Genomic DNA, 22,073 nt, shown 5'->3' with positions numbered 1-22,073 from the left:
AAACTAAATTCTTTGTTTTAGTTGTTAAAAAAAATTGTTTAATCGTTAAACTGTTTTTAAAATATAAAGCCTTGAAACCTTGAACTGAAAATTAGATAGCTTATATTTTGCTAATCAGGGAGCATGGGAAGGACTCCAGGTTCAAGGCTGTTGACAAGACGAGGGACAGGGAGGGACACTTCAACGATTTCATCATGGAGCTGAGGAAGAGGGAGAAAGATGAGAGGGAGGAGAAGAAGAAGAATGCGAAGAAGGAATTTAAATCCATTCTCCGGGATACAGAGGAGATAGATAGACCTTACAGACTACTCCGCAGTGGCTATTATTTCTATTGAAGAATTAGGATTGGAAAGCAGGCGAAAGGCTTGCAAATATATTCAGGACTAGGGCCGCAACCCTTTTTACAATCAACAAGAATGGGTTCACACCCTTTGCTAATAGTAGATGTCAAAGTCTACTACAGATAACGAGTATGTATTCATAAGTTCAATGAATGCATTCCTGAAAATGTTTTGAATATTTGAGTGCTGACTAATTATCTACTTGTAAATGTACAATGAATGTATTCTAAGTTGAGTTTTCAATATGTATACTTTGTTTCAACAAATACGATCAAAACAAAATTATCAAACAATATATTTTAATTGACTCATAATAAATTTTCTTTTGTGTTTTATTTTAAGCTAAACCAGCAGGCAAAAATAAATACTATAAATTATGAGAACTGGTAATTAACTAATTTAAGGATCTTTACACCCTATTCTAAACTTTTTGATTTATCAAGTATCTATCTATCATAAGTAAAAAAGTATGAAGAAATTTGCCCGACACCTAAGACATCCTGTCATACTCATTTTTATGAATAGACATTAACATCATAAGTATAAAAAAAATGTTAATGGCTATTCATAAAAAAGGACAGGTCGTCTTAGGTGTCAGGCATATTTCATCATACTTTTTATACTTATGATAGATAGATACTCAACAAATCAAAAGGGCAAGAATAGGGTGTAAACTTCCTTAAAATACACTACTTACTTAATCTTTCAAATTGTAGTATACATTAATTAACCTTAAAAATCAACAAGTAAAGTTTTGATGAAGTTTAAGTGTCCACAATTTACAATTTTAAAAACATTTGCTTTTCTTACACTTCGCTGTAACTTTCGATTCTGAATGACAAAAAAACGATGCAATGCACATCACTACCTGAGAGACGGACTGAACCAGCTCGAAGGATGGGAAGGATTGAAACCCGTACTCAGAGCAGAACCTAGAGATAGGATGGTTTTATTCGGTAGAAGGACGCGTGGAGGGATGTAGGGAGGATGAATGAAAGGATAAATAATTGAATGAATGGATAAAAGGATGGTTAAATGAAGACGGATTTGTCTAGGTTGGAAATTGAATCAATCCTTCTTTCAATGGAGAAATGGGAACAATGTTAAAAATCAAAATTGAAAAGACAATGAGGGATTAATTAAGGAAATTAAGTGTAGGATGATGATGATAAAAGGGACTGTAGACATATTTTAAAGTAGTTCCCTATTTATAAAGTGGCTTAAGCCGAATAACATTGATCAAACATGCAAAATGACTCGCGGATTTACATGCCTTAATTTTTTTTAATTGTATTAATCAACCAGTAGCAATGTGAAAATAAAATGTCTCCTCAATAAAAAATTTTTACCTTTACCTGGGTATACTCCGTATATCTCAGGATCCCAATATTTACCTGGGTATACTCCGTATATCTCAGGATCCCAATATTTACATGGGTACTCCTTATATCCCAGGATCCCAATATTTAGCTGGGTACTCCGTATATCTCAGGATCCCAATATTTACCTGGGTACTCCGTGTATCTCAGGATCCCAAAATTTAACTGGGTACTCCGTATATCCCAGGATCCTGGGTACTCCGTATATCTCAGGATCCCAATATTTACCTGGGTACTCCGTGTATCTCAGGATCCCAAAATTTAACTGGGTACTCCGTATATCCCAGGATCCCAATATTTACCTGGGTACTCCGTATATCTCAGGATCCCAATATTTACTTGGGTACTCTGTATATCTCAGGATCCCAATATTTACCTGGGTACTCCGTATATCTCAGGATCCCAATATTTACCCGGGTACTCCGTATATCTCAGGATCCCAATATTTACCTGGGTACTCCGTATATCTCAGGATCCCAATATTTACCTGGGTACTCCGTATATCTCAGGATCCCAATTGTTGTCTCTGCTCGTGAAAGGTTCATAATAATTGAAATGTAAAAAAATTTAAAATTCTTTTTAAAAGTATAGGATGACAGTTCAATTCTCAGTGGTCAAAAGAAACTGATTTCTCGCCTAGGAACTTAAATTTAAATATAGATTTTCTATGGGGGGGGGGGGAGAGGAGGCATTTAGAAATTGAGGGCGCCGATTTTAATGATTTAATGATTTTAACCCATCCATGATGAATATCAAAATTGGGGCTAAGCTGATTTGGTTTAAATTTGTTTCTATTTTTTATTGAATAAAGTCTTAATATGGGGACTAGAAAATTAGAGTTTGGGGTGAGTATTTAGTTTGTTTAAGGGGTTAAATATGGCCTTCGTACATACTCCAACTTTTCCCCTTGCTTCTCCTTCTTCCCCCTTCCCCTTTTTCCCTACGAACCCCAACCCTTCCCTTTCCAAACACCAATTTTTCCTTGTAGTAAAATTTTTAGCGTTTTAACATTCTATTTAGGTGCTTACAAAGTTGCAGACAAAAACACACATAACACATCCTCCATACACGTTCAACTATTCTAAATTCAACTTGTAAATCCCTCAAAACACTCCTCATACAATTTGAAATAACATGACGTTATGAGATGATTTAAATTAGATGTTAGGGATGAGCTTAATGAGCATCGTAGTTGGAGGAGGGGGGGACGGAGGGGAAAAATTTCAAATATTTTGAAATTTCGAAAATCATCAGATTTTCATGAAACTCGGAACATAGATACTTGATAGTTGGGGTTTTTAAACATAGATACTTGATAGTTGGGGTTCTTAAACATAGATACTTGACAGTTGGGGTTCTTAAACATAGATACTTGACAGTTGGGGTTCTGAAACATAGATACTTGACAGTTGGGGTTCTTAAACATGTTCTCGGAACATAGATACTTGACAGTTGGGGTTCTTAAACATGTTCTCGGAACATAGATACTTGACAGTTGGGGTTCTTAAACATGTTCTCGGAACATAGATACTTGACAGTTGGGGTTCTTAAACATGTTCTCGGAACATAGATACTTGACAGTTGGGGTTCTTAAACATAGATACTTGACAGTTGGGGTTCTGGAACATAGATACTTGACAGTTGGGGTTCTTAAACATGTTCTCGGAACATAGATACTTGACAGTTGGGGTTCTTAAACATGTTTTCGCTCTTGAATCCGAGCATTAGCCCTTATGCTCGGTTTGGATTTTCATTGGAGACCCAAATAAATTTATTGGAGACCACAGATTTTCTTTTAGACCGACAAATTTTCTTTGGAGACATCTATATTTTCATTGGAAACCTCCAGAAGTTTTTGAAAGACCCCAAGATTTTCATTAGGGACCCCTAACATTTTTTTTGGAGACCTCCAGAGTTTTATTGGAGTTCCAGATTTCCTTTGGAGACATCTAGATTTTCATTGGAGACCCCCAGAATATCTTGGAAGAACCCAAGATTTTCATTAGAGACCCCTCAGATTTTCTTTGGAGACCCCCAGATTTTAATTGGAGACCCATCAGATTTTCTTTGGAGTCCACCAGAGTTTCATTGGAGACCTCCAGATTTTTATTGGAGACCCCAGATTTTCGTTGGAGTAGTAGAGCTGTTCAATGGTTGGTAGATATTTCAGCATTTTTAAAATCTGTTAAATGTTTTGATAAAACTAGTTCCTATAACAGTCCTAATATGTCACAGTAAAATGTGTACAAAACCCCTATACTCCCTACCTTGATTATACTCCCTACCTTGATTATACTCCCTACCTTGAGTATACTCACATTGATTCTGGCAAACTTACAATTCTAGGAAATTATTATTGTCGGAAGATAATTCGAAGAAAAATCTTGATTCTAGTTTTAACAGCTTTGAAATCTTTCCTTTCCTTCGTGGCCTCACACATCACAACTTCACACATCACAACCTTACACATCACAACTTTACACATTACAACTTCACACATCACAACTTTACACATCACAACTTTACACATCACAACTTTACACATCACAACTTTACACATCACAACTTTACACATCACAATTTCAATTAATGTTGAACTGAAAGAGACTGTAATTTAAATGAGCCTTCAGTTCAAGAGGGCAATGTCTGATTCACAACGGTACGCTTGAACCCTTAATCTTAACAATTATGTGGAAAAAATCATCGTTGCTTTAGCTTGAAAAATGTTTAATGCTGATAATTTCTTCATTGTTTCTAGAGCATTAAATGCGCAAGTTGCTTGTAAGAGAATCCACAAATGGAAAATAAGTTTTAAAAAAACAAGGAAATATCATACTTATACTTGATAACAAAAAGCACTTTAAGAGTATTTTGTGATTCGGATCTCCTACTCGATTTACCAATGTAAGGTTCTCATCTAAGAACAAAATATTTAAGCATGCATTTTAGCCAAAAGTATCCGTCCCTGCCACGTGACGACGGTGACGGCCGGATAATCCCCCCCCCCTCACATTTGCAAAAAATGTCCAAAATACACACTTTTCAAACCTAATATCCGTTTTCATTATGAACACTGAGCACATCTTGACATTGTCTTCTATTGGATGATTTTGCAAAATCGGAAAATATTGGAAATGCTTTTCAAACTCTTATTATCATTATAGTTATAGAACAAAAACCAGTAATAAAAAAAAATGGCCATACAAATAAGGCATTTGTATACTGTAGTGACAAATCTACATAGATAAATAAATAAACATAGATAGCTTATGTACGCAAAATCACCAAGAATTGTACAGTCCGCGAACTCATACTTCTAGGGGTCAAAGTGTACTTCAATGATAAGCGGGGTGNAAAGTGAAAAGTGTAAAGTGTATAGTGTAAAGTGTATAGTGTAAAGTGTATCATGTAAAGTGTATAGTTATAGTGTATAGTGAAAAGTGAAAAGTGTAAAGTGTATAGTGTAAAGTGTATAGTGTATAGTGTATAGTGTAAAGTGTATAGTTAAAAGTGTAAAGTGTATAGTGTATAGTGTATAGTGTAAAGTGTATAGAGTGTATATATCCAATTTTCAAATGCCCCTTTGTTGGTATTTCCAAGCATCAACGGTAAAGCTTTGTCTGATCAAAAATGTTACTTGTGCGGATTTCTAGCTACAGAAACAATATACAAACTAAACAATTTTTAAGCTTGAAGAACGACGACATGTTGCATTAAAGATACCGTTTGGGAATTGGACATGATCCTATTTAAAAATGTCAAGTCCCTCTGAGGCTATTTCATCCAGGATTAATTTTAACATTGTAAAAAAGTGAAATCAAAATGACCATTTCCTGTAATTATATACGTGAACATCGCCATACAATGGGTTGTATGGGTTCTGCGATATAAAACCTTAAACAATATTAAATGAAAAGAATCAGTCGAATGATTATCGTACATGGTGTATCTGTATTCAAAATACTTCATGTATCCAGTGTATATCTATATAGTACAGGGTGTATCTGTTTCCAGGATACTTCATGTATCCAGTGTGTATCTATATAGTACAAGGTGTATCTGTATCCAGGATACTTCATGTATCCAGTGTATATCTATATAGTACAGTGTATATCTGTATCCAGGATACTTCATGTATCCAGTGTATATCTATATAGTACAGGGTGTATCTGTATCCAGGATACTTCATGTATTTAGTGTGTATCTATATAGTACAGAGTGTATCTGTATCCGGAATACTTCATGTATCCAGTGTATATCTATATAGTACAGGGTGTATCTGTATCCAGGATACTTCATGTATCCAGTGTATATCTATATAGTACAGGGTGTATCTGTAACCAGGATACTTCATGTATCCAGGTTGTATCTAAATAGTACAGAGTGTATCTGTATTCGGGATACTTCATGTATCCAGTGTATATCTGTATAGTACATAGTGTATCTGTATCCAGGATACTTCATGTATCCAGTGTATATCTGTATAGTGTAGGGTTTATCTGTATCCAGGATACTTCATGTATCCAGTGTGTATCTATATGGTACCAGGTTGTATCTGTATCCAGGATACTTTATGTATCCAGTGTGTATCTATATAGTACAGAGTGTATCTGTATCCAGGATACTTAATGTATCCAGTGTGTATATTTATAGTACAGGGTGTATCTGTATAGTACAGGGTGTATCTGTATCCAGGATACTTCATGTATCCAGTGTGTATTTATATAGTACCAGGGTGTATCTGTATCCAGGATACTTCATGTATCCAGTGTGTATCTATATAGTACAAGCTGTATCTGTATCCAGGATACTTCATGTATCCAGTGTGTATCTGCATCCAGAATACGGCATGTATCAGAATACAGCAATCCCGATATTTGTTAACCTAGAAAAAAACATGAGCTACGTTATATGATTAAAACATGCATCATGTTGAGATTAACTACGTTTATGTCTATCCATGTTAATCCTTTAAAATATGTACATTCAACTTAAACTTCTGGGTAAACATGTGTGGAGATGGCTTAACTACGTTATATCTATCCTCGCTGATCTTAAAAATACGTACATTAAACTTTAACTGTGCTCTAAATACCTAACATGATTGTCTTAATCATGTGATATAGATAACAACATAGGAATTGTAGTTACATCTATTAACTTTAACATATAAAACATAAAACCTGAAATATATTAGTTAATATAGAAACTTCCCTTTGATTACTGTGTTGAGAGTAATTTGGTTTTCGTTGAAACATACAAGCCATGTTGATTGTGTCCTGTTTGAGACATTGATCTATTGATTGCTATTGTCCAGTTGGTATAGCTAATTAGATTGGTATTGCCCATTGTTAGTGGTGTTGATTAATCACCGCATTGTAGCCGTATGGATCGTGTCCTGTTAGGGACATTGATCTTTTTATTGCTAGTGTCCGTATTGACACCGATAGCCAACAATATTGTGCCCAGTGGTAGTGGCGTTGATAGTTCACTGGATTGTAGCCATGTTGATTGTGTCCTGTTTGAGACATTGATCTATTGATTGCTATTGTCCAGTTGGTATAGCTAATTAGATTGGTATTGCCTATTGTTAGTGGTGTTGATAAATCACCGCATTGTAGCCGTATGGATCGTGTCCCGTTTGAGATATTGATCAATTGTTTGCCCGTGGCCGGGGCCGCCGGTTGACATAGCTAACAAGATTGCACCCAGTGGAATGGAATTGATAGTTCACGGGATTCTAGCCGTGCGGATCGTGTCCTGTTAGGGACATTGATCTTTTTATTGCTAGTGTCCGTATTGACACCGATAGCCAACAAGATCGTGCCCAGTGGTAGTGGCGTTGATAGTTCACTGGATTGTAGCTGTGCGGATCGTGTCCTGTTTGAGACATTGATCTATTCATTACTAGTGTCCTGTTTGATATTTATAGCGGTCGGTCCAGGATACTTTTCATGTATCCAGTGTATATAGTAATAGGTTTATCTGTATCTTAATAAATTTTGTTTAGATATTTAACCCTAGTATTCCTAGTAGAGTATAGAATGTATAAGTTTTCCTCTCTCTAGAAATAGAATGCATTTATTTAATTTGCAACATTTCCGCTCCCTTAGTATTCAGGGTACAGCCCTGTTTATATTTTACAGCTAAATATCTTTAGTTTCTCGGCAAACAAACTTTTTCAACTTTTTAGAAAAAAATCCGATTTTAATAATAATAATAATAATAATCTCAATAATTGTACGGATGTTACGTCCACTGTCCAGATCTTAATAATTGTAAGGTTGGTACGTCCAGATCTTAATAATTGTAAGGATAGTATGTCCGGATTTTAATATTTGTAAGGATAGTATGTTCGGATCTTAATAATTGTAAGGATAGTATGTTCGGGTTTTAATATTTGTAAGGATAGTACGTCCGGATTTTAATATTTGTAAGGATAGTATGTTCGGATCTTAATAATTGTAAGGATAGTATGTTCGGATCTTGATAATTGTAAGGATAGTATGTTCGGATCTTAATAATTGTAAGGATAGTATGTCCGGATCTTAATAATTGTAAGGATAGTATGTTCGGATCTTAATAATTGTAAGGATAGTATGTTCGGATCTTAATAATTGTAAGGATAGTATATCCGGATCTGAATATTTGCAGTGATAGTATAACCGGATCTGAATATTTGCAGTGATAGTATATCCGAATCTCAATAAATGTTGTCCTAGTATATCCGAATCTTAATAATTGTAAGGATAGTATGTCCAGATCTGAATAATTGTAGTGATAGCATATCCGGATCCGGATCTTAAGTACAGTAAAATCCGGATACTGTATTCCTACCTTCTTGTTGGTTAATATTCCCATTAGATGGACTAGAGAGCAGGAACGGTCGGCTTCTATCCTCTTTCAAAATTTCAGTCTGTAAGCAACAACATTAAAAATGATTTATCAAAAATAATTATTTTTTCTTTATTAAAAATTCATATTTCTTGCCTGGACAGTGTCAACGTATAATCTAAAAAGAAAAAAGATTTAGAAAAATGAAAATAAAAGTTTTAATATTTGCAAAAACCAAGCTTGCATTCTAATTTAATGTTTATACAGAACTTGTTTAAAAGTATTCTTCGACTTAAAGTTGGAAATCTAGTATTTTTTAACATAGTATACAATTAAATAGGAAGAGCTCATTTCTAGTTCAAATAAGTTTAGATTTAAAACTTCAGAAATTCTGATTAAACCAACAGAAGCTATGCGAAAGAAATTGAGTTTTTGCCAAAAACTCAAATTTTTTAATTCCTATATCTTTGCAACCTGGTGGTGTAAACGTTTGATATTCCAAACTTAAATTATTTCATTTAACAGAATCCATAATATGAAATACCTAAGGTCTGCGACATTGGGTTTCAAGGATACATGTAATAGAAAATCGTAGATTGTGGCAAAGACTCAATTTCTTTAAATACTTTTTAAAGTTTAATACCTGATGTAGTCCTCTTTGTATACTGAGAAGTTAGTGTCAGTTCCATACCAGTTCCCCCTGCAAGCAATTTCATACTTTAGTAATCTCTATAATCTTTTGCAGCCTGATAATGTAAAATTATGATTATTTGATCAAGTTAAACTCATAGTTCAAAATCACAAAGCTCTTCGACATTAGGTCGCAAAGATATAGGGATCAGAACATTGAGTAAAATGCAACTTTACAACAGACCTTGGGTTCTTTACTTACTCCAGACCCTGATATCTTTACTCCAGACCCTGAAATCTTTACTTCAAGCCCTGAGATTTTTACTCCAGACCCGGAGATCTTTACTCCAGACCCTGAATTCCTTACTTCAGACCCTGATATCTTTACTCCAGACCCTGAAATCTTTAATCCAGACCCTAAGATCTTTACTCCAGACCCTGAGATTTTTACTCCAGACCCTGATATCTTTACTCCAGACCCTGAGATCTTTACTCCAGACCCTGAGATCCTTACTCTAGACTCTGAGATCTTTACTCAAGACCCTGAGATCTTTACTCCAGACCCTGAGATCTTTACTCCAGACCCTGAGATCTTTACTCCAGACCCTGAGATCTTTACTCCAGACCCAGAGATCTTTACTCCAGACCCTGATATCTTTACTCTAGACTTGAGATCTTTACTCCAGACCCCGAGATCTTTACTCTAGACTCTGAGATCTTTACTCTAGACTCTGAGATCTTTACTCCAGACCCTGAAATCATTACTCAAGACCCTGATATCTTTACACTAGACCCTGAGATGTTTACTCCAGACCCTGGGAATTTTTACTCCAGACCCTAAGATCTTTACTCCAAACCTTGGGATCTTTACTCGAGACTCTGGGATCTTTACTCCAGGTCTTGGGATCATTACTCTAGACTCTGAGATCTTTACTCCAGACCCTGAGATCTTTACTCTAGACCCTGAGATCTTTACTCCAGAAACTGAGATCTTTACTCCCGACCCTGGGAATTTTTACTCCCGACCCTGGGAATTTTTACTCCAGACCCTAAGAAACTCCAAACCTTGATATCTTTACTCTAAACTCTGGGATCTTTACTCCAGACCCTGGGTTTTTAATCTAAACAATTCGTTGAATCCTTCCGTTCAATTTAATTTGATATTTAACTTTCATCCTTTTAAATAAAATCTAATCTCAATTAATTAGTTTAGAATGATAAATGCTTCTGTCTAAGAGACATTTTGCAAAAGATTTTATCATCATGCAACTGATGACGTAATCCCTGGATCACGTGTCACGGGATTAAGACTTGATCCACTATTTTTCTTGATCTCGAGAGTAAATAAGGCTTGTTCTCCTCTTGTTATTAATCTCCAGATTGATTAAACGATCGGGATTAAGGATATCACATTCTTCTCAGCTCAGAGCTGAAAACTTTAGAATGGTGGCGAGATTGATGCTTGATCGTCTCTTTTTCTTAATATCGAGACTAACCTAATCTTGTTCTAGTTTCCTAAAAAGTGTATAACTTCAACCAATCAGAAGCCGATAAATATGAAAATTTGCGCGCCATTTTAGATTAATATACAGAAACGGGAGGAATCTCTAATATTAAAAACCAGTTTTTTTTCTTCTATATCCAAGAAAGAACGGTTTAAGAAGAAAATCAAAAGTGTGTCCATTGGATACTCAGATTAAGTAATCGGGATTAGGGATATCTCATTCTAAAGTTTTCAGCTAAGTCATAACTTTTGTATAGCATACCGAGGAGCGTAGCGTCCATACAAATTCACAAAGTTACATTATTCCACTCAGATCATAAATAATTCATTCAGATACTACAACCTATAATCTTTGAATTAAATTCGATGCATTCGAAAATAGTTAATATTTAATAATATTTTTATTTGTTTCATCCATATTGGAATCGTTGTTTGGGTGTTTGTTTGTCCGTTCATAACTCTAAAACCCTGGACCGATTTGCCTCCATTTTGATTGGGGAACTCGGGAGGCTCACGGGAGCTTAGCTTAGTTTTAAGATTAAGTAGGTCGACTTTAATAAAAAAAAACTTTAGTGTCGACCGCTGAACTTTTGTATTAGATATTCGGTAAAACCTGAAAAACCTAGGCTAAGCCGGTGCATCGCAGGAGAAGAACTGATACGAATAATTCCATATTTAGAATATGTGTGACACATTCGGAAATAAATTATAAATGCATCAATAAAAAACAAAGATAAACTTAAAAAATACAGCTGCTGTCTTTGCTAGTATATATTTTTTAAACCTTGAAATTTGTATCCTGTCTCTGATGTATAACTTTTTAAATATCTATCTCAAATAGCATTGAAAATAAATTCTCTTCACTAGATATTTAATTTTAACGCTGAACATTCAACCTTTAAGTGTTTAACATGAAGATATTTCATGGGGAAAATACATTCTGTTCACTAGATATTTAATTTTAACGCTGAACATTCAACCTTTAAGTGTCTAACATGAAGATATTTTCCATGGGGAAAATAAGAGATTTTTTTCCGTGTCTTATTACAATGTTGATTCATTTTGAGGTAGTTAGACGTCTCCCGAAAACAATAAACATGTTTATCAGGTAAAGATAAACAATAAATAAACAATTCGGAAATGAATAAAAATACAGAAACTGTTATTTTTCTATTTTTGTTTTGCAAACAGAGAAGGAAAATAAAGGGGAATATATTTACATTTTGAAGAAAATATGTACACACAAAAAAAACTAGCGCTTAAAATTACAAAAGTTGTCTAGGATTTCCAATCAATTTAACAATTTGTGAAATTGTGAAGCTTTGCATAAATAAAATTCGAAATGCGTAATACCTTTAAGCTGCATGAAATTTAGATATTTTGAAAGCTCATATTTGATATTTCATCTGGTTTTTACTTCCTTTATGTAGATATTATAGATATTATGTACACTGTTAAGCCCTTGTATTGCTATAGCCTAACTCTGGGTTCTATTAGATTAGATTTGATATTTTATCTGGTTTTTACTTCCTTTATGTAGATATTATAGATGTTATGTACACTGTTTATAGATATTATGTACACTGTTGAGCCCTTGTATTCTATAGCCTAACTCTGGGTTCTATTAGATTAGATTTTAGGCTTGGTTATTATTATTTATGAATACATATTCGCAATTTAGGTCATAGTCCTCCATTTGCCATATGGTTATTTAGAAAAACAGTTCCATTTTTGATACGATTGCTAGTTTAACATTTACATAATAGTAACATTTGCAATATGATGGTTAGTAATTTGACAAATAGCATCATTTGCGATATATTGGTTAGTTTATCATAACAGTAACATTTGTGATATGATGGTTAGTTAAACATTTACATAACAGTAACATTTGCAATATGATGGTTAGTTGGACAAATAGCATCAGTTGAGATAAGATGGTTAGTTTATCATAACAGTAACATTTGTGATATAATGGTTAGTTGGACAAATAGCATTATTTGAGATAAGATAGTTAGTTCAACATAACAGTAACATTGTCGATATGATGGTTAGTTTATGATAACAGTAACATTTGTGATATAATGGTTAGTTTATCATAACAGTAACATTTGTGATATGATGGTTAGTTTAACATAACAGTAACATTTGTGATATAATGGATAGTTTATCATAACAGTAACATTTGCGATATAATGGTTAGTTTGACATAACAGTAATGATACGATTGCTGGTTTAAAAAAACAGTATCTTTTGCGATACGATGGTTAGTTTGACAAACAGTTCAAGAATTATTGTACACTTTACGGTAAAATTGTACTTTGTTAATGTTTCCTTGGTAAACAAAATCAGTAAACTTTCCTCACCTAGAAAACTTGTTAAAGAAAAAGAAATAAAGCAAACTAACAACTTCACACTTTTTAACTACTTGAAATATATTTATATACATAAAAAACAACCACAAAAGTTCAAATTGTTTTTTTGGAGAAATTTCGGGGTTCAACCCCATTCCCACGCTCGGAGCTGAAGTTATCTGAAATATTGATTTAAAACTGGAAAATAAAGTACATCAATTAGACCTTGGCAACGTTCTGTTAATGAACGGCAGGTTTAAAATATTGTGTTAACAAACGGCAGGTTTAAAATATTCCGTTAACGAACGGCATTTTTAAAATATTCCGTCAACAAACAGCAGGTTAAATATATTCCGTTAACAAACGACAGGTTTAAAATATTCCGTTAACAAACGGCAGGTTGAATATATTCCGTTAACAAACAGCAGGTTAAATATATTCCGTTAACAAACGACAAGTTTAAAATATTCCATTAACAAACGAAAGGTTTAAAATATTGCGTTAACAAACGGCAGGTTAAATATATTCCGATAACAAACGACAGGTTTAAAATATTTCGTTAACAAACGACAGGTTTAAAATATTGCGTTAACCATCGGCAGGTTTAAAACATTCCGTTAATAAACGGCAGGTTTAAAATATTCCGTTAACAAACGGCAGGTTTAAAATATTCCGTTAACAAACGGCAGGTTTAAAATATTCAGTTAACAAACGGCAGGTTAAAAATATTCCGTTAACAAACGACAGGTTTAAAATATTCCGTTAAGAAACGGCAAGTTTAAAATATTCTTTTAACAAACGGCAGGTTTAAAATATTCAGCTAACGAATGGTAGGTTTAAAATATTCCGTTAACGAACGGCAGGTTTCAAATATTTCATTAACGAACGGGAAGTTTAAGATATTCTTTTACAAATGGCAGGTTTAAAATATTCCATTAACGAACCGCAGGTTTATATTCCGTTAAGGAACGGAACTAACCATTGATAAAGTTTTAAAGTGTCTAGCAGTAATATCAACTGTTGAATAAACCTAATTTTGGGCCAAACCTGAGTGAAGAATTAATCTTAGGCGAATTTACAGAATTTGAGCGTCCCAAATTTGAGATGTGACTCATACATGGTTGGTTCGTTTAAAATTGTATTCAGTGTTTCAAGATTTGAGCCGGCGCTCAATTGGAACCGGTTTTTGGTGGAAGCACACTATAACGATATTCCTCAATTTATTATTTGGGAACTGAGAACCAAAGCTGAATGTTCTAAGCAGGGTTAAAAAGTTCTACGATGAGTAAATGCTGACTTTTAAGGAAAAGCTTTGTTAACAGGCAAAGCTGGGTTCCCAAACTAGTCTATATAATAAAGCTCATATACAGATCCAGATCCAGATCCAGATCCAGATCCAGATCCAGATCCAGATCCAGATCCAGATCCAGATCCAGATCCAGATCCAGATCCAGATCCAGATTCAGATCCATATCCAGATCCAGATCCAGACCCAGATTGCACAATGTCTGAGAGTGTTTTTCATGAGTTAAAAACACGTATTATTTTCATAATATTGATATTTGTCTTTTTAATGTCAACGCTTTTAAAGTTTGCAAGATCAAAGGTTAAAAAACAAACCAACAACTGGCACAATGTCTGGCACTAGCTTGGGAACCCAGCTTTGTCTGGAAATTTGGCTGAATCATTTTAAAACTTTTAAACCACGCTAATAACATTCCAATAAAGAAGAAAACAGAGATTACTACTTTATAAATAATTATTTTTAAAAATTTTGATCTCTCTTTTAAAATAATGATGATGTTCATGTTTGTTTTGTTAGTTGGTCTTTTAAATTTGCTGTACTTTTATGTTATATGTATTATGTCTGTTTACTGTTTTTACACTTTTATGTTATATGTAGTATATCTGTTTATATACTGTTTATATACTTTTATGTTATATGTATTGTATCTGTTTACTATTTATATACTTTAATGTTATATGTACTGTATCTGTTTACTGTTTATATACTTTTATGTTATATGTATATATCTGTTTACTGTTTATATACTTTTATGTTAAATGTATTATATCTGTTTAATGTTTATATACTTTTATGTTATATGTACTATATCTGTTTACTGTTTATAACAAAAGATTTTTTTCCTTTTTCCCCAAAATAAGCTTTGCTGTAAATATTTTCTAAAGGAAAGGTAATAAATGTTATGTACAAAATGAATTTATGTAGGTACTTAGGTACAACACCTTGGCTTTAATACTTAAATTCTTATAAATGCAAGAAAAATGAAAAACTTGACAAAAGTTTTTTTTACTGAAAAACGTTGCTTAATTGAATAATATACAAAAAAAGATTATGTTCATAATTTCATAGATGACACTTTTTAGATCCACATAGTTACTTCCAAAATGGGGGTTATTTGATTTAATTTCTGCAATCATATTTTTTGTTAAACTAGAGTAATATGTATGTAAGATTGAACACGTCAAACTAATGTAATATGTATGTAAGATTGGACACGTCAAACTAGAGTAATATGTATGTAATATTGAACACGTCAAACTAGAGTAATATGTATGTAAGAATGAACAGGTCAAACTAGAGTAATATGTATGTAAGATTGAACACGTCAAACTAAAGTAATATGTATGTAATATTGAACACGTCAAACTAGAGTAATATGTATGTAAGATTGAACACGTCAAACTAGAGTAATATGTATGTAAGATTGAACACGTCAAACTAAAGAATATGTATGTAAGATTGAACACGTCAAACTAAAGTAATATGTATGTTAGATTGAACACGTCAAACTAGAGTAATATATTTGTTAGATTGAACACGTCAAACTAGAGTTATATGTATGTAAGATTGAACACTTGTATGTTTTCAATCATACTTCCTTTTATAGAAGAGCTATTGTAAGAATAACAGAAATGTTTTGAATTTCTGATAAATATTGAATACATTTTCTTTTTTATCCTTGTGTGTAAAAACACTTCTGAGCTGAAAACTTTAGAATGGTACGTGCAATATCAAGATTTATGCTTAGACTACTGGTTTTATTAAACCCAAGTTTATTTTAAAAGTAAAACGCATTCGATATCCAAGAAAGAGGTTAAAAATTTAACCAATCAGAGTGTCATGTTGAGATGTACTCTTTAACTTTTGAAAACCGGTTTTGATTTCTGATGTTGATGGTGATGTTGTACTGTTAAAAGAATGAGAAATTTTTGGATTAATGAATTTATCAAGACTATATAACGTTAAAAATGATCATGATTGAATTAATATTTGTTAAAATGCTCCAACAGCTTGCTTGTGAACAGCTGACTTTAATAAAATCGGATATTAGGACAATCGATATAGCATTGTATCTGTAATTGGTATTAAACGTAACTTTTTAACAGTAGAAATATCCAAAAGAGGATTATAAGAAGAAAATCAAAAGTGTGTACATTGGATAATCAGTCTAAGTTAAATAGTTATAAGCGATCGTGATTAAGGATATCTCATTCTAAATTTTTAAGCTCTGATACGAGGTCACGAAGTCGGAGAAGAGATAACACGATTATGACACATAACTCCCGATGTAATCTGTAAAAAATACATTTGAAATTTTATAATCTAATAAAAGAGGGGATAAAAATGTAAGAAAGTAGTAAAGAGAAAATGTGAATAAAATCCGACCTTTTACGTAATCAGATTTAGGAACTTTTACGTAATCGGATTTAGGAACTTTTACGTAATCAGAGTTCTGAACTTTTACCTAATCAGAGTTTGGAACTTTAACGTAATCTGAGTTCGGATACATTACGCAATAAGAGTTCGGAACTTTTACCTAATCAGAGTTCGGAACTTTTACGTAATCAGAGTTTGGAACTTTAACGTAATCAGAGTTCGGAACTTTTACGCAATCAGAGTTCGGAACTTTAACGTAATAAGATTTAGGAACTTTTACGTAATCAGAGTTCGGAACTTTAACGTAATCAAAGTTTGGAACTTTAATGAAATCGGAGTTCGGAACTTTTAGTTAAGTAAGAAAACCTTGACTCGATGTCTACGCCGGTTATCTTTTAACTTGAGAGATTAATTGCAGCCTAGGAACGGATATCAGGTTCCATACATATAAGAGTTAGTCTTCTTGTCCTTATAATTACGAATTTAAAACGAAATATTTAGAAATAAAACAAAATCCAAAAGACCTAATTATAACAAAGATCAAGAGAATTGTGACTCGCTGTAAAAGTTTACTTATTTCACGTGGCTAGCTTCTAAGCTTACTGAACCCAACTAAATCTTACTTTTAAAAAGTTTAAAGCATATTCCCTCCGCTGGGAATTGAAGAAACAAGATTGAAAACAATCTTATCAGGGAAAACTCTAAATTCTTTGTTTTTCGTAAGTTTAAAAGTTAGACAGAGAAAGAGAGAAAAAGGTTTACGCGTAGATTTATATAAATGGTATGATGTAAACAATACCGAGTAGCACTGTTAAAAGGGTCTAAAATTGTTTTGAAATAAGTCTTAAAGGGACAGACCGGCAATGTAAGGTAGTTCAACTGAGTATGCAGTGTTGTGGAAAGCTTCTTTAGGATTCATTTGAGACATGTAAAACTTTTTAAAGATCTGTAGATCCTGAGTTTGTGCGCAAATTCGACGTTCAAAACTCTTACTTTTGGGGTGGATACGTTTTCAGAATCGTTTTTTTTAAATTACTAAATAACGACGAAGAAAAAAAGAGAAAAAATCATATAGTAATCTAATTAGATGGTTGGGAACATATTTCTCAAAAGAAATTTGTCAATAAATCAATGCTAGAATCAATTATTTCGTTTTCATCATTATACTGAATTTCTTATTTTCTTTGAATTTATTCGCAAATTAATTCAAATTCTTTAGAGAATTAATTTTATTATATTTATTTTCTCAACCTGTTCCTAAACAACTAATTAGTTTACTGTAGAGTTTTGTTTACATTTTTTGTTCGTCGTTATTTAATAATTCAAAAAACCCGATTCTGAAAACGAGTTATATGTCTCAAATGAGTCCTAAAGAAGCTTTTCACAACACATACTCAGGTCAACTACCTTACATAGCCGGTCTGTCCCTTTTAAGGGACGGCAGGCGTAATTTCAAGTTACAATATATGAAATTCACAACAATAACCTGAAAAGCTAAATCTGATAAGGTATGCATTAGATATTAATATTTATAAAGTTAAAATCAGATTACTTCAGGGAACAGGAATATAGGGAAAGGAAATGGCGCTGGTCGGGCAAGAGAAAGCCAGTCGCACTGCTTTGCAGACCAGTACAGTAAACTTACAAACACTCTTCTGGTACAGACACACAACATGACTACAGTCAAGGAAATTGTAGAACAATGTCGTCGATTTTAATTAAACTTGAATAACGAGTAGTTTATTGTAAACTTTAATTAAATTATATTCTTTGCATGAAAATTTGACTTTACAGTGTTGACTTATATATGTAAATAATATATTACATGTATATTAAACTTATTTCTAAGTAAACAATTAACAATAAACAAATGTACTCTCCTAGGCTGTACAAATACCGAGATTCTTACGTACTGTATAAACCTACAGTACACACCTTCGGTACTTCAAACTGACACACACTCTTTTGGTACAGACACACACACATGACGTTTCCGCCCCCTGGATTACTTTCAATTGTGATTTCTCTACAGAAGTGACATCCGCATTTCTACTGCAGATAAACATATAGGAATTGTCAGAAATAAAGACTGGTGAAGCTAGAAAAACGATAATATATATCTTCAAAAGTATCAAATAAAGGTTACAAGGGGTCCCATTGTGAATTGAGCATTACCATCTTTGCATGGAGAATTGCAGTTCCTTGGTAATAGTTAGGTTTTACAAGCTTTAGTCTTCATAACTGTCTGAAATATCAGGTATAGATTGAAAGGTACTAGGTAATTGCCAAAAACTAACAAATTCTAAATCCATATAATTTTGCAATCTGTGTCCGAATTTAATAAATTTGAGGCGCGTCTTAAATCCGCCAAAACCGGTTTTAATTGAGCGCAGGCTTAAATCTTGTAGCAATGAATACGATATTAAGTGGAACCAAGCATATTTGAGCCACGGCTTAAATTTAAGCCTCGGCTCAAATTCTTTAAATTCTGCCTCTGATTATGTAATTCTTTGGCATTTCAAGTTTTGATTTAGCAGAATTCATCAAAGGTCTACTACATCCAAGGTTGCAAAGATATCATAATTAGAAAACTAGTTTTGGTGGCAAGTAATCAGTTCTATCTTCTCCTGTAATATTGAATAAATGCAATCTCTCCTTGTATATCATAGTTTGCGCAGTTTTGTTTTCAAATAATTCTTTTCAAGAAAACATGGAAATATTTTATGAGAGTCTAAAATTAATTTTAAACTTCCATTATCTTAGTGATTAATTATTCTAGAAACTAGAAATCCTTGCTTGTGTTTTCAATTAATAATCCTCCCAAACACAGACAAGGTTGATCACTGGGAGAGAGGGGGGAAAGTATCCCTTGAGCCCTTCCCCCAATATCATCAGTTCATTTAGAATCTGCATAAGCAATTTGTTCAACAACAAAGCAATTCCGTCTCCAGTTCCTTAATCTTATCCAACCCCCCAACCCCCCACCCCTCCATCAACCCACATTTTATGCTGATTTTTTTTCTACTCCAGGTACAATATCTTTGTTTAAAAACTTTCTTCGGATCAACAAACACCGGGACCGGGACCCCCTTTAAAATTGTAAATATGAAAACCTATAAGTAGAGGTGGTGCTTCTCCGGACATGGGTATTTTTTACAATAATTAATTGCCTTGTACTTGTACTTGTATAAAGGTATTCAAAGGCAGGGAAAACAAAAGTAAAAAATGCATGGAGACAAAGAAACGACATTTAGGGTTAAAAAAGGCTAAAAGGTTCTTTCCAAAGGTCCAAAGGCTACCCTTTATAAATCCGGACACGATCTCGTCAGCTATCAATGTCAACACAGAGTACAGACACAGCTTGTAATCTATCAATACCAAACCAATGGGCACGATCTCGTCAGCTATCAATGTCAACATGGACACAAGCTTGTAATCTATCAATGCCAAACCAATGGACATGATCTCTTCAGCTATCAATGTAAGCATGGACACAAGCTCATAAACTATCAACGTCAAACAGGGGCGCGCACGATCTCGTCAGCTATCAATGTCAACACAGACACAAGCTTGTAATCTATCAATACCAAACCAATGGGCACGATCTCGTCAGCTATCAATGTCAACACAGACACAAACTTGTAATCTATCAATGTCAAACTAATGGGTATGATCTCAGCTCGTATATTTCAAACAGGACCAAATTACTCTCAACACTGTAATCAAAGCGGAGTCTCTATATCAACTGAGTATATTTTCAAGATGTTAGATTAAAGCTAGGTTTTAACAGTGTAGTTACAAGTCATGTGCTGTTATATAACGTAGTTAAACAATCAAAATATGCGCATGTCCTCGGAGTTAAATATATATCTACATATCTAGATTGGGTTAATCGCAATACATGATTTACGTATCAACTAATAAGCGCATTTAGCTATATGGGCATTGGCCAATGTACATTGTACATGTAATTTAATTAGATTTCCTATAGGCCTCTGTATTTAATACACTATGAGAGAAATGCATAAGATATAAGGTTCTCTTAAATGAATACAAAGAATAGAAACTTCTATTATAAGAGGAATACATAAGATAGAAGGTACTTTGAGAGAATAGATAGGATAAAAGGTTCTCATAAGGCATATGAGGGGAGAACGTCCTCCCCCCCCCCCCCCCCCCCCCCCCATAAGCCGGCTCTGATTATCACAGATTATAGAAAATTCTATCTGCTATATCAGAAGGATATAAAGTACTATGTGAAGGATTGAGAGTTAAACCTGAAATAAGTGACCATTTGATTTGAACCCTGCAGACCATACCAAAACTAACAGATTAAATTAAAACAAAACACACACTATTTACTTTGACATTCCGAGGCTTTAGACTCAGGCAATTTTACGAAAACATTAAATATATTTAAAGAGATAAAAATAGTTTAAAATGTCAAAATCTAATTTCAGATTCAGGATCGTTAAACTGCTTGTATTAAATACATACCTTATAGAAAAAATTGTAAATAGAATTGGTATGAAGCTGTTAACATTTTGCAGACTTTTCCTATACCCTCCGTTGGCTAAACCTGACATGACATGGCATACTGGCTGAATGTATGACTTTTCCTGTGCTAAATTAAAGATGTATTAAGACCCATTTACCGTCTTTGGACTTCGAAATTCTAAACCTTTTAGGAAAGCTTTTAACCCTATTCCTGCTGGGAGGGGGGTCAATTTGACCCCCCCCGTAGTTTTTTTACATAACTCAAAAAGTATTGGATAGAGCACAAGAGCTTTCTAATGATGTATCATTTGTCATATTTGGACATAAAACATGGGATTTAGAGGGGCAGCGTATCCTGGTTTTCAAGTAGTACCCCAGCAGGGATAGGGTTAAGAAAAGTAAGAATATTGCAACATATAACATATTAAAAATACTATAAACGTTTTTCCAATAAATTTTTTTCAAAATTTCGATGTGCCAAATAAAAAATTGTACTTTTGTGAAAATTCTTTATATGGAAAAATACTTAAAATCAAATTCAAATTCAAATTCGTAATTCAGAGTTTCTGAATGTATTTTGAAGTATAAAAAGAAAATGAAAAGTTGTAAATTCTACTAGTTTATCACGGGAGATGAAACAGAATTAACACATTAATTAGAAATAATGAAACATTTCATTCGCGTTTTAGTTTTCCTCATTTAAAACATTTTCAGAAAATTTTCATAAAATTCAGCTTGTTTCAAAGAGATATCATCAGCATAATAGAGCCATGAAAGGAATCGAGTATTTGTTACAAACTCTAATCTTTACAATCCAATGTTTTAGACATTAGCATGTCAAACTATAGAATT

General features: G+C 33.4%; 1 protein-coding gene across 1 annotated transcript in view; it reads right to left on the bottom strand.

Annotated features, from left to right (window-relative positions):
• Positions 1-22,073, bottom strand: part of LOC111708029 (beta-mannosidase) — a 58,665-nt gene that overhangs the window by 5,748 nt on the left and 30,844 nt on the right. Inside the window, exons 18-23 of the mRNA XM_023481272.1 lie at positions 9,198-9,254; positions 8,711-8,732; positions 8,558-8,636; positions 5,554-5,614; positions 2,208-2,246; positions 1,210-1,273 (exon numbers count right to left, since the gene is read on the bottom strand). Of these exons, the coding sequence (XP_023337040.1) occupies positions 1,210-1,273; positions 2,208-2,246; positions 5,554-5,614; positions 8,558-8,636; positions 8,711-8,732; positions 9,198-9,254 (322 nt within the window). The remainder of the gene's footprint in view (positions 1-1,209; positions 1,274-2,207; positions 2,247-5,553; positions 5,615-8,557; positions 8,637-8,710; positions 8,733-9,197; positions 9,255-22,073) is intronic.

The sequence above is a fragment of the Eurytemora carolleeae genome, unplaced genomic scaffold (assembly GCF_000591075.1).
Source record: "Eurytemora carolleeae unplaced genomic scaffold, Eaff_2.0 scaffold5, whole genome shotgun sequence".
Taxonomy (NCBI): Eukaryota; Metazoa; Arthropoda; class Copepoda; order Calanoida; family Temoridae; genus Eurytemora; species Eurytemora carolleeae.
Note: the sequence above shows the minus strand (reverse complement) of the source record. Positions and strands in the feature narration are given on the sequence as shown.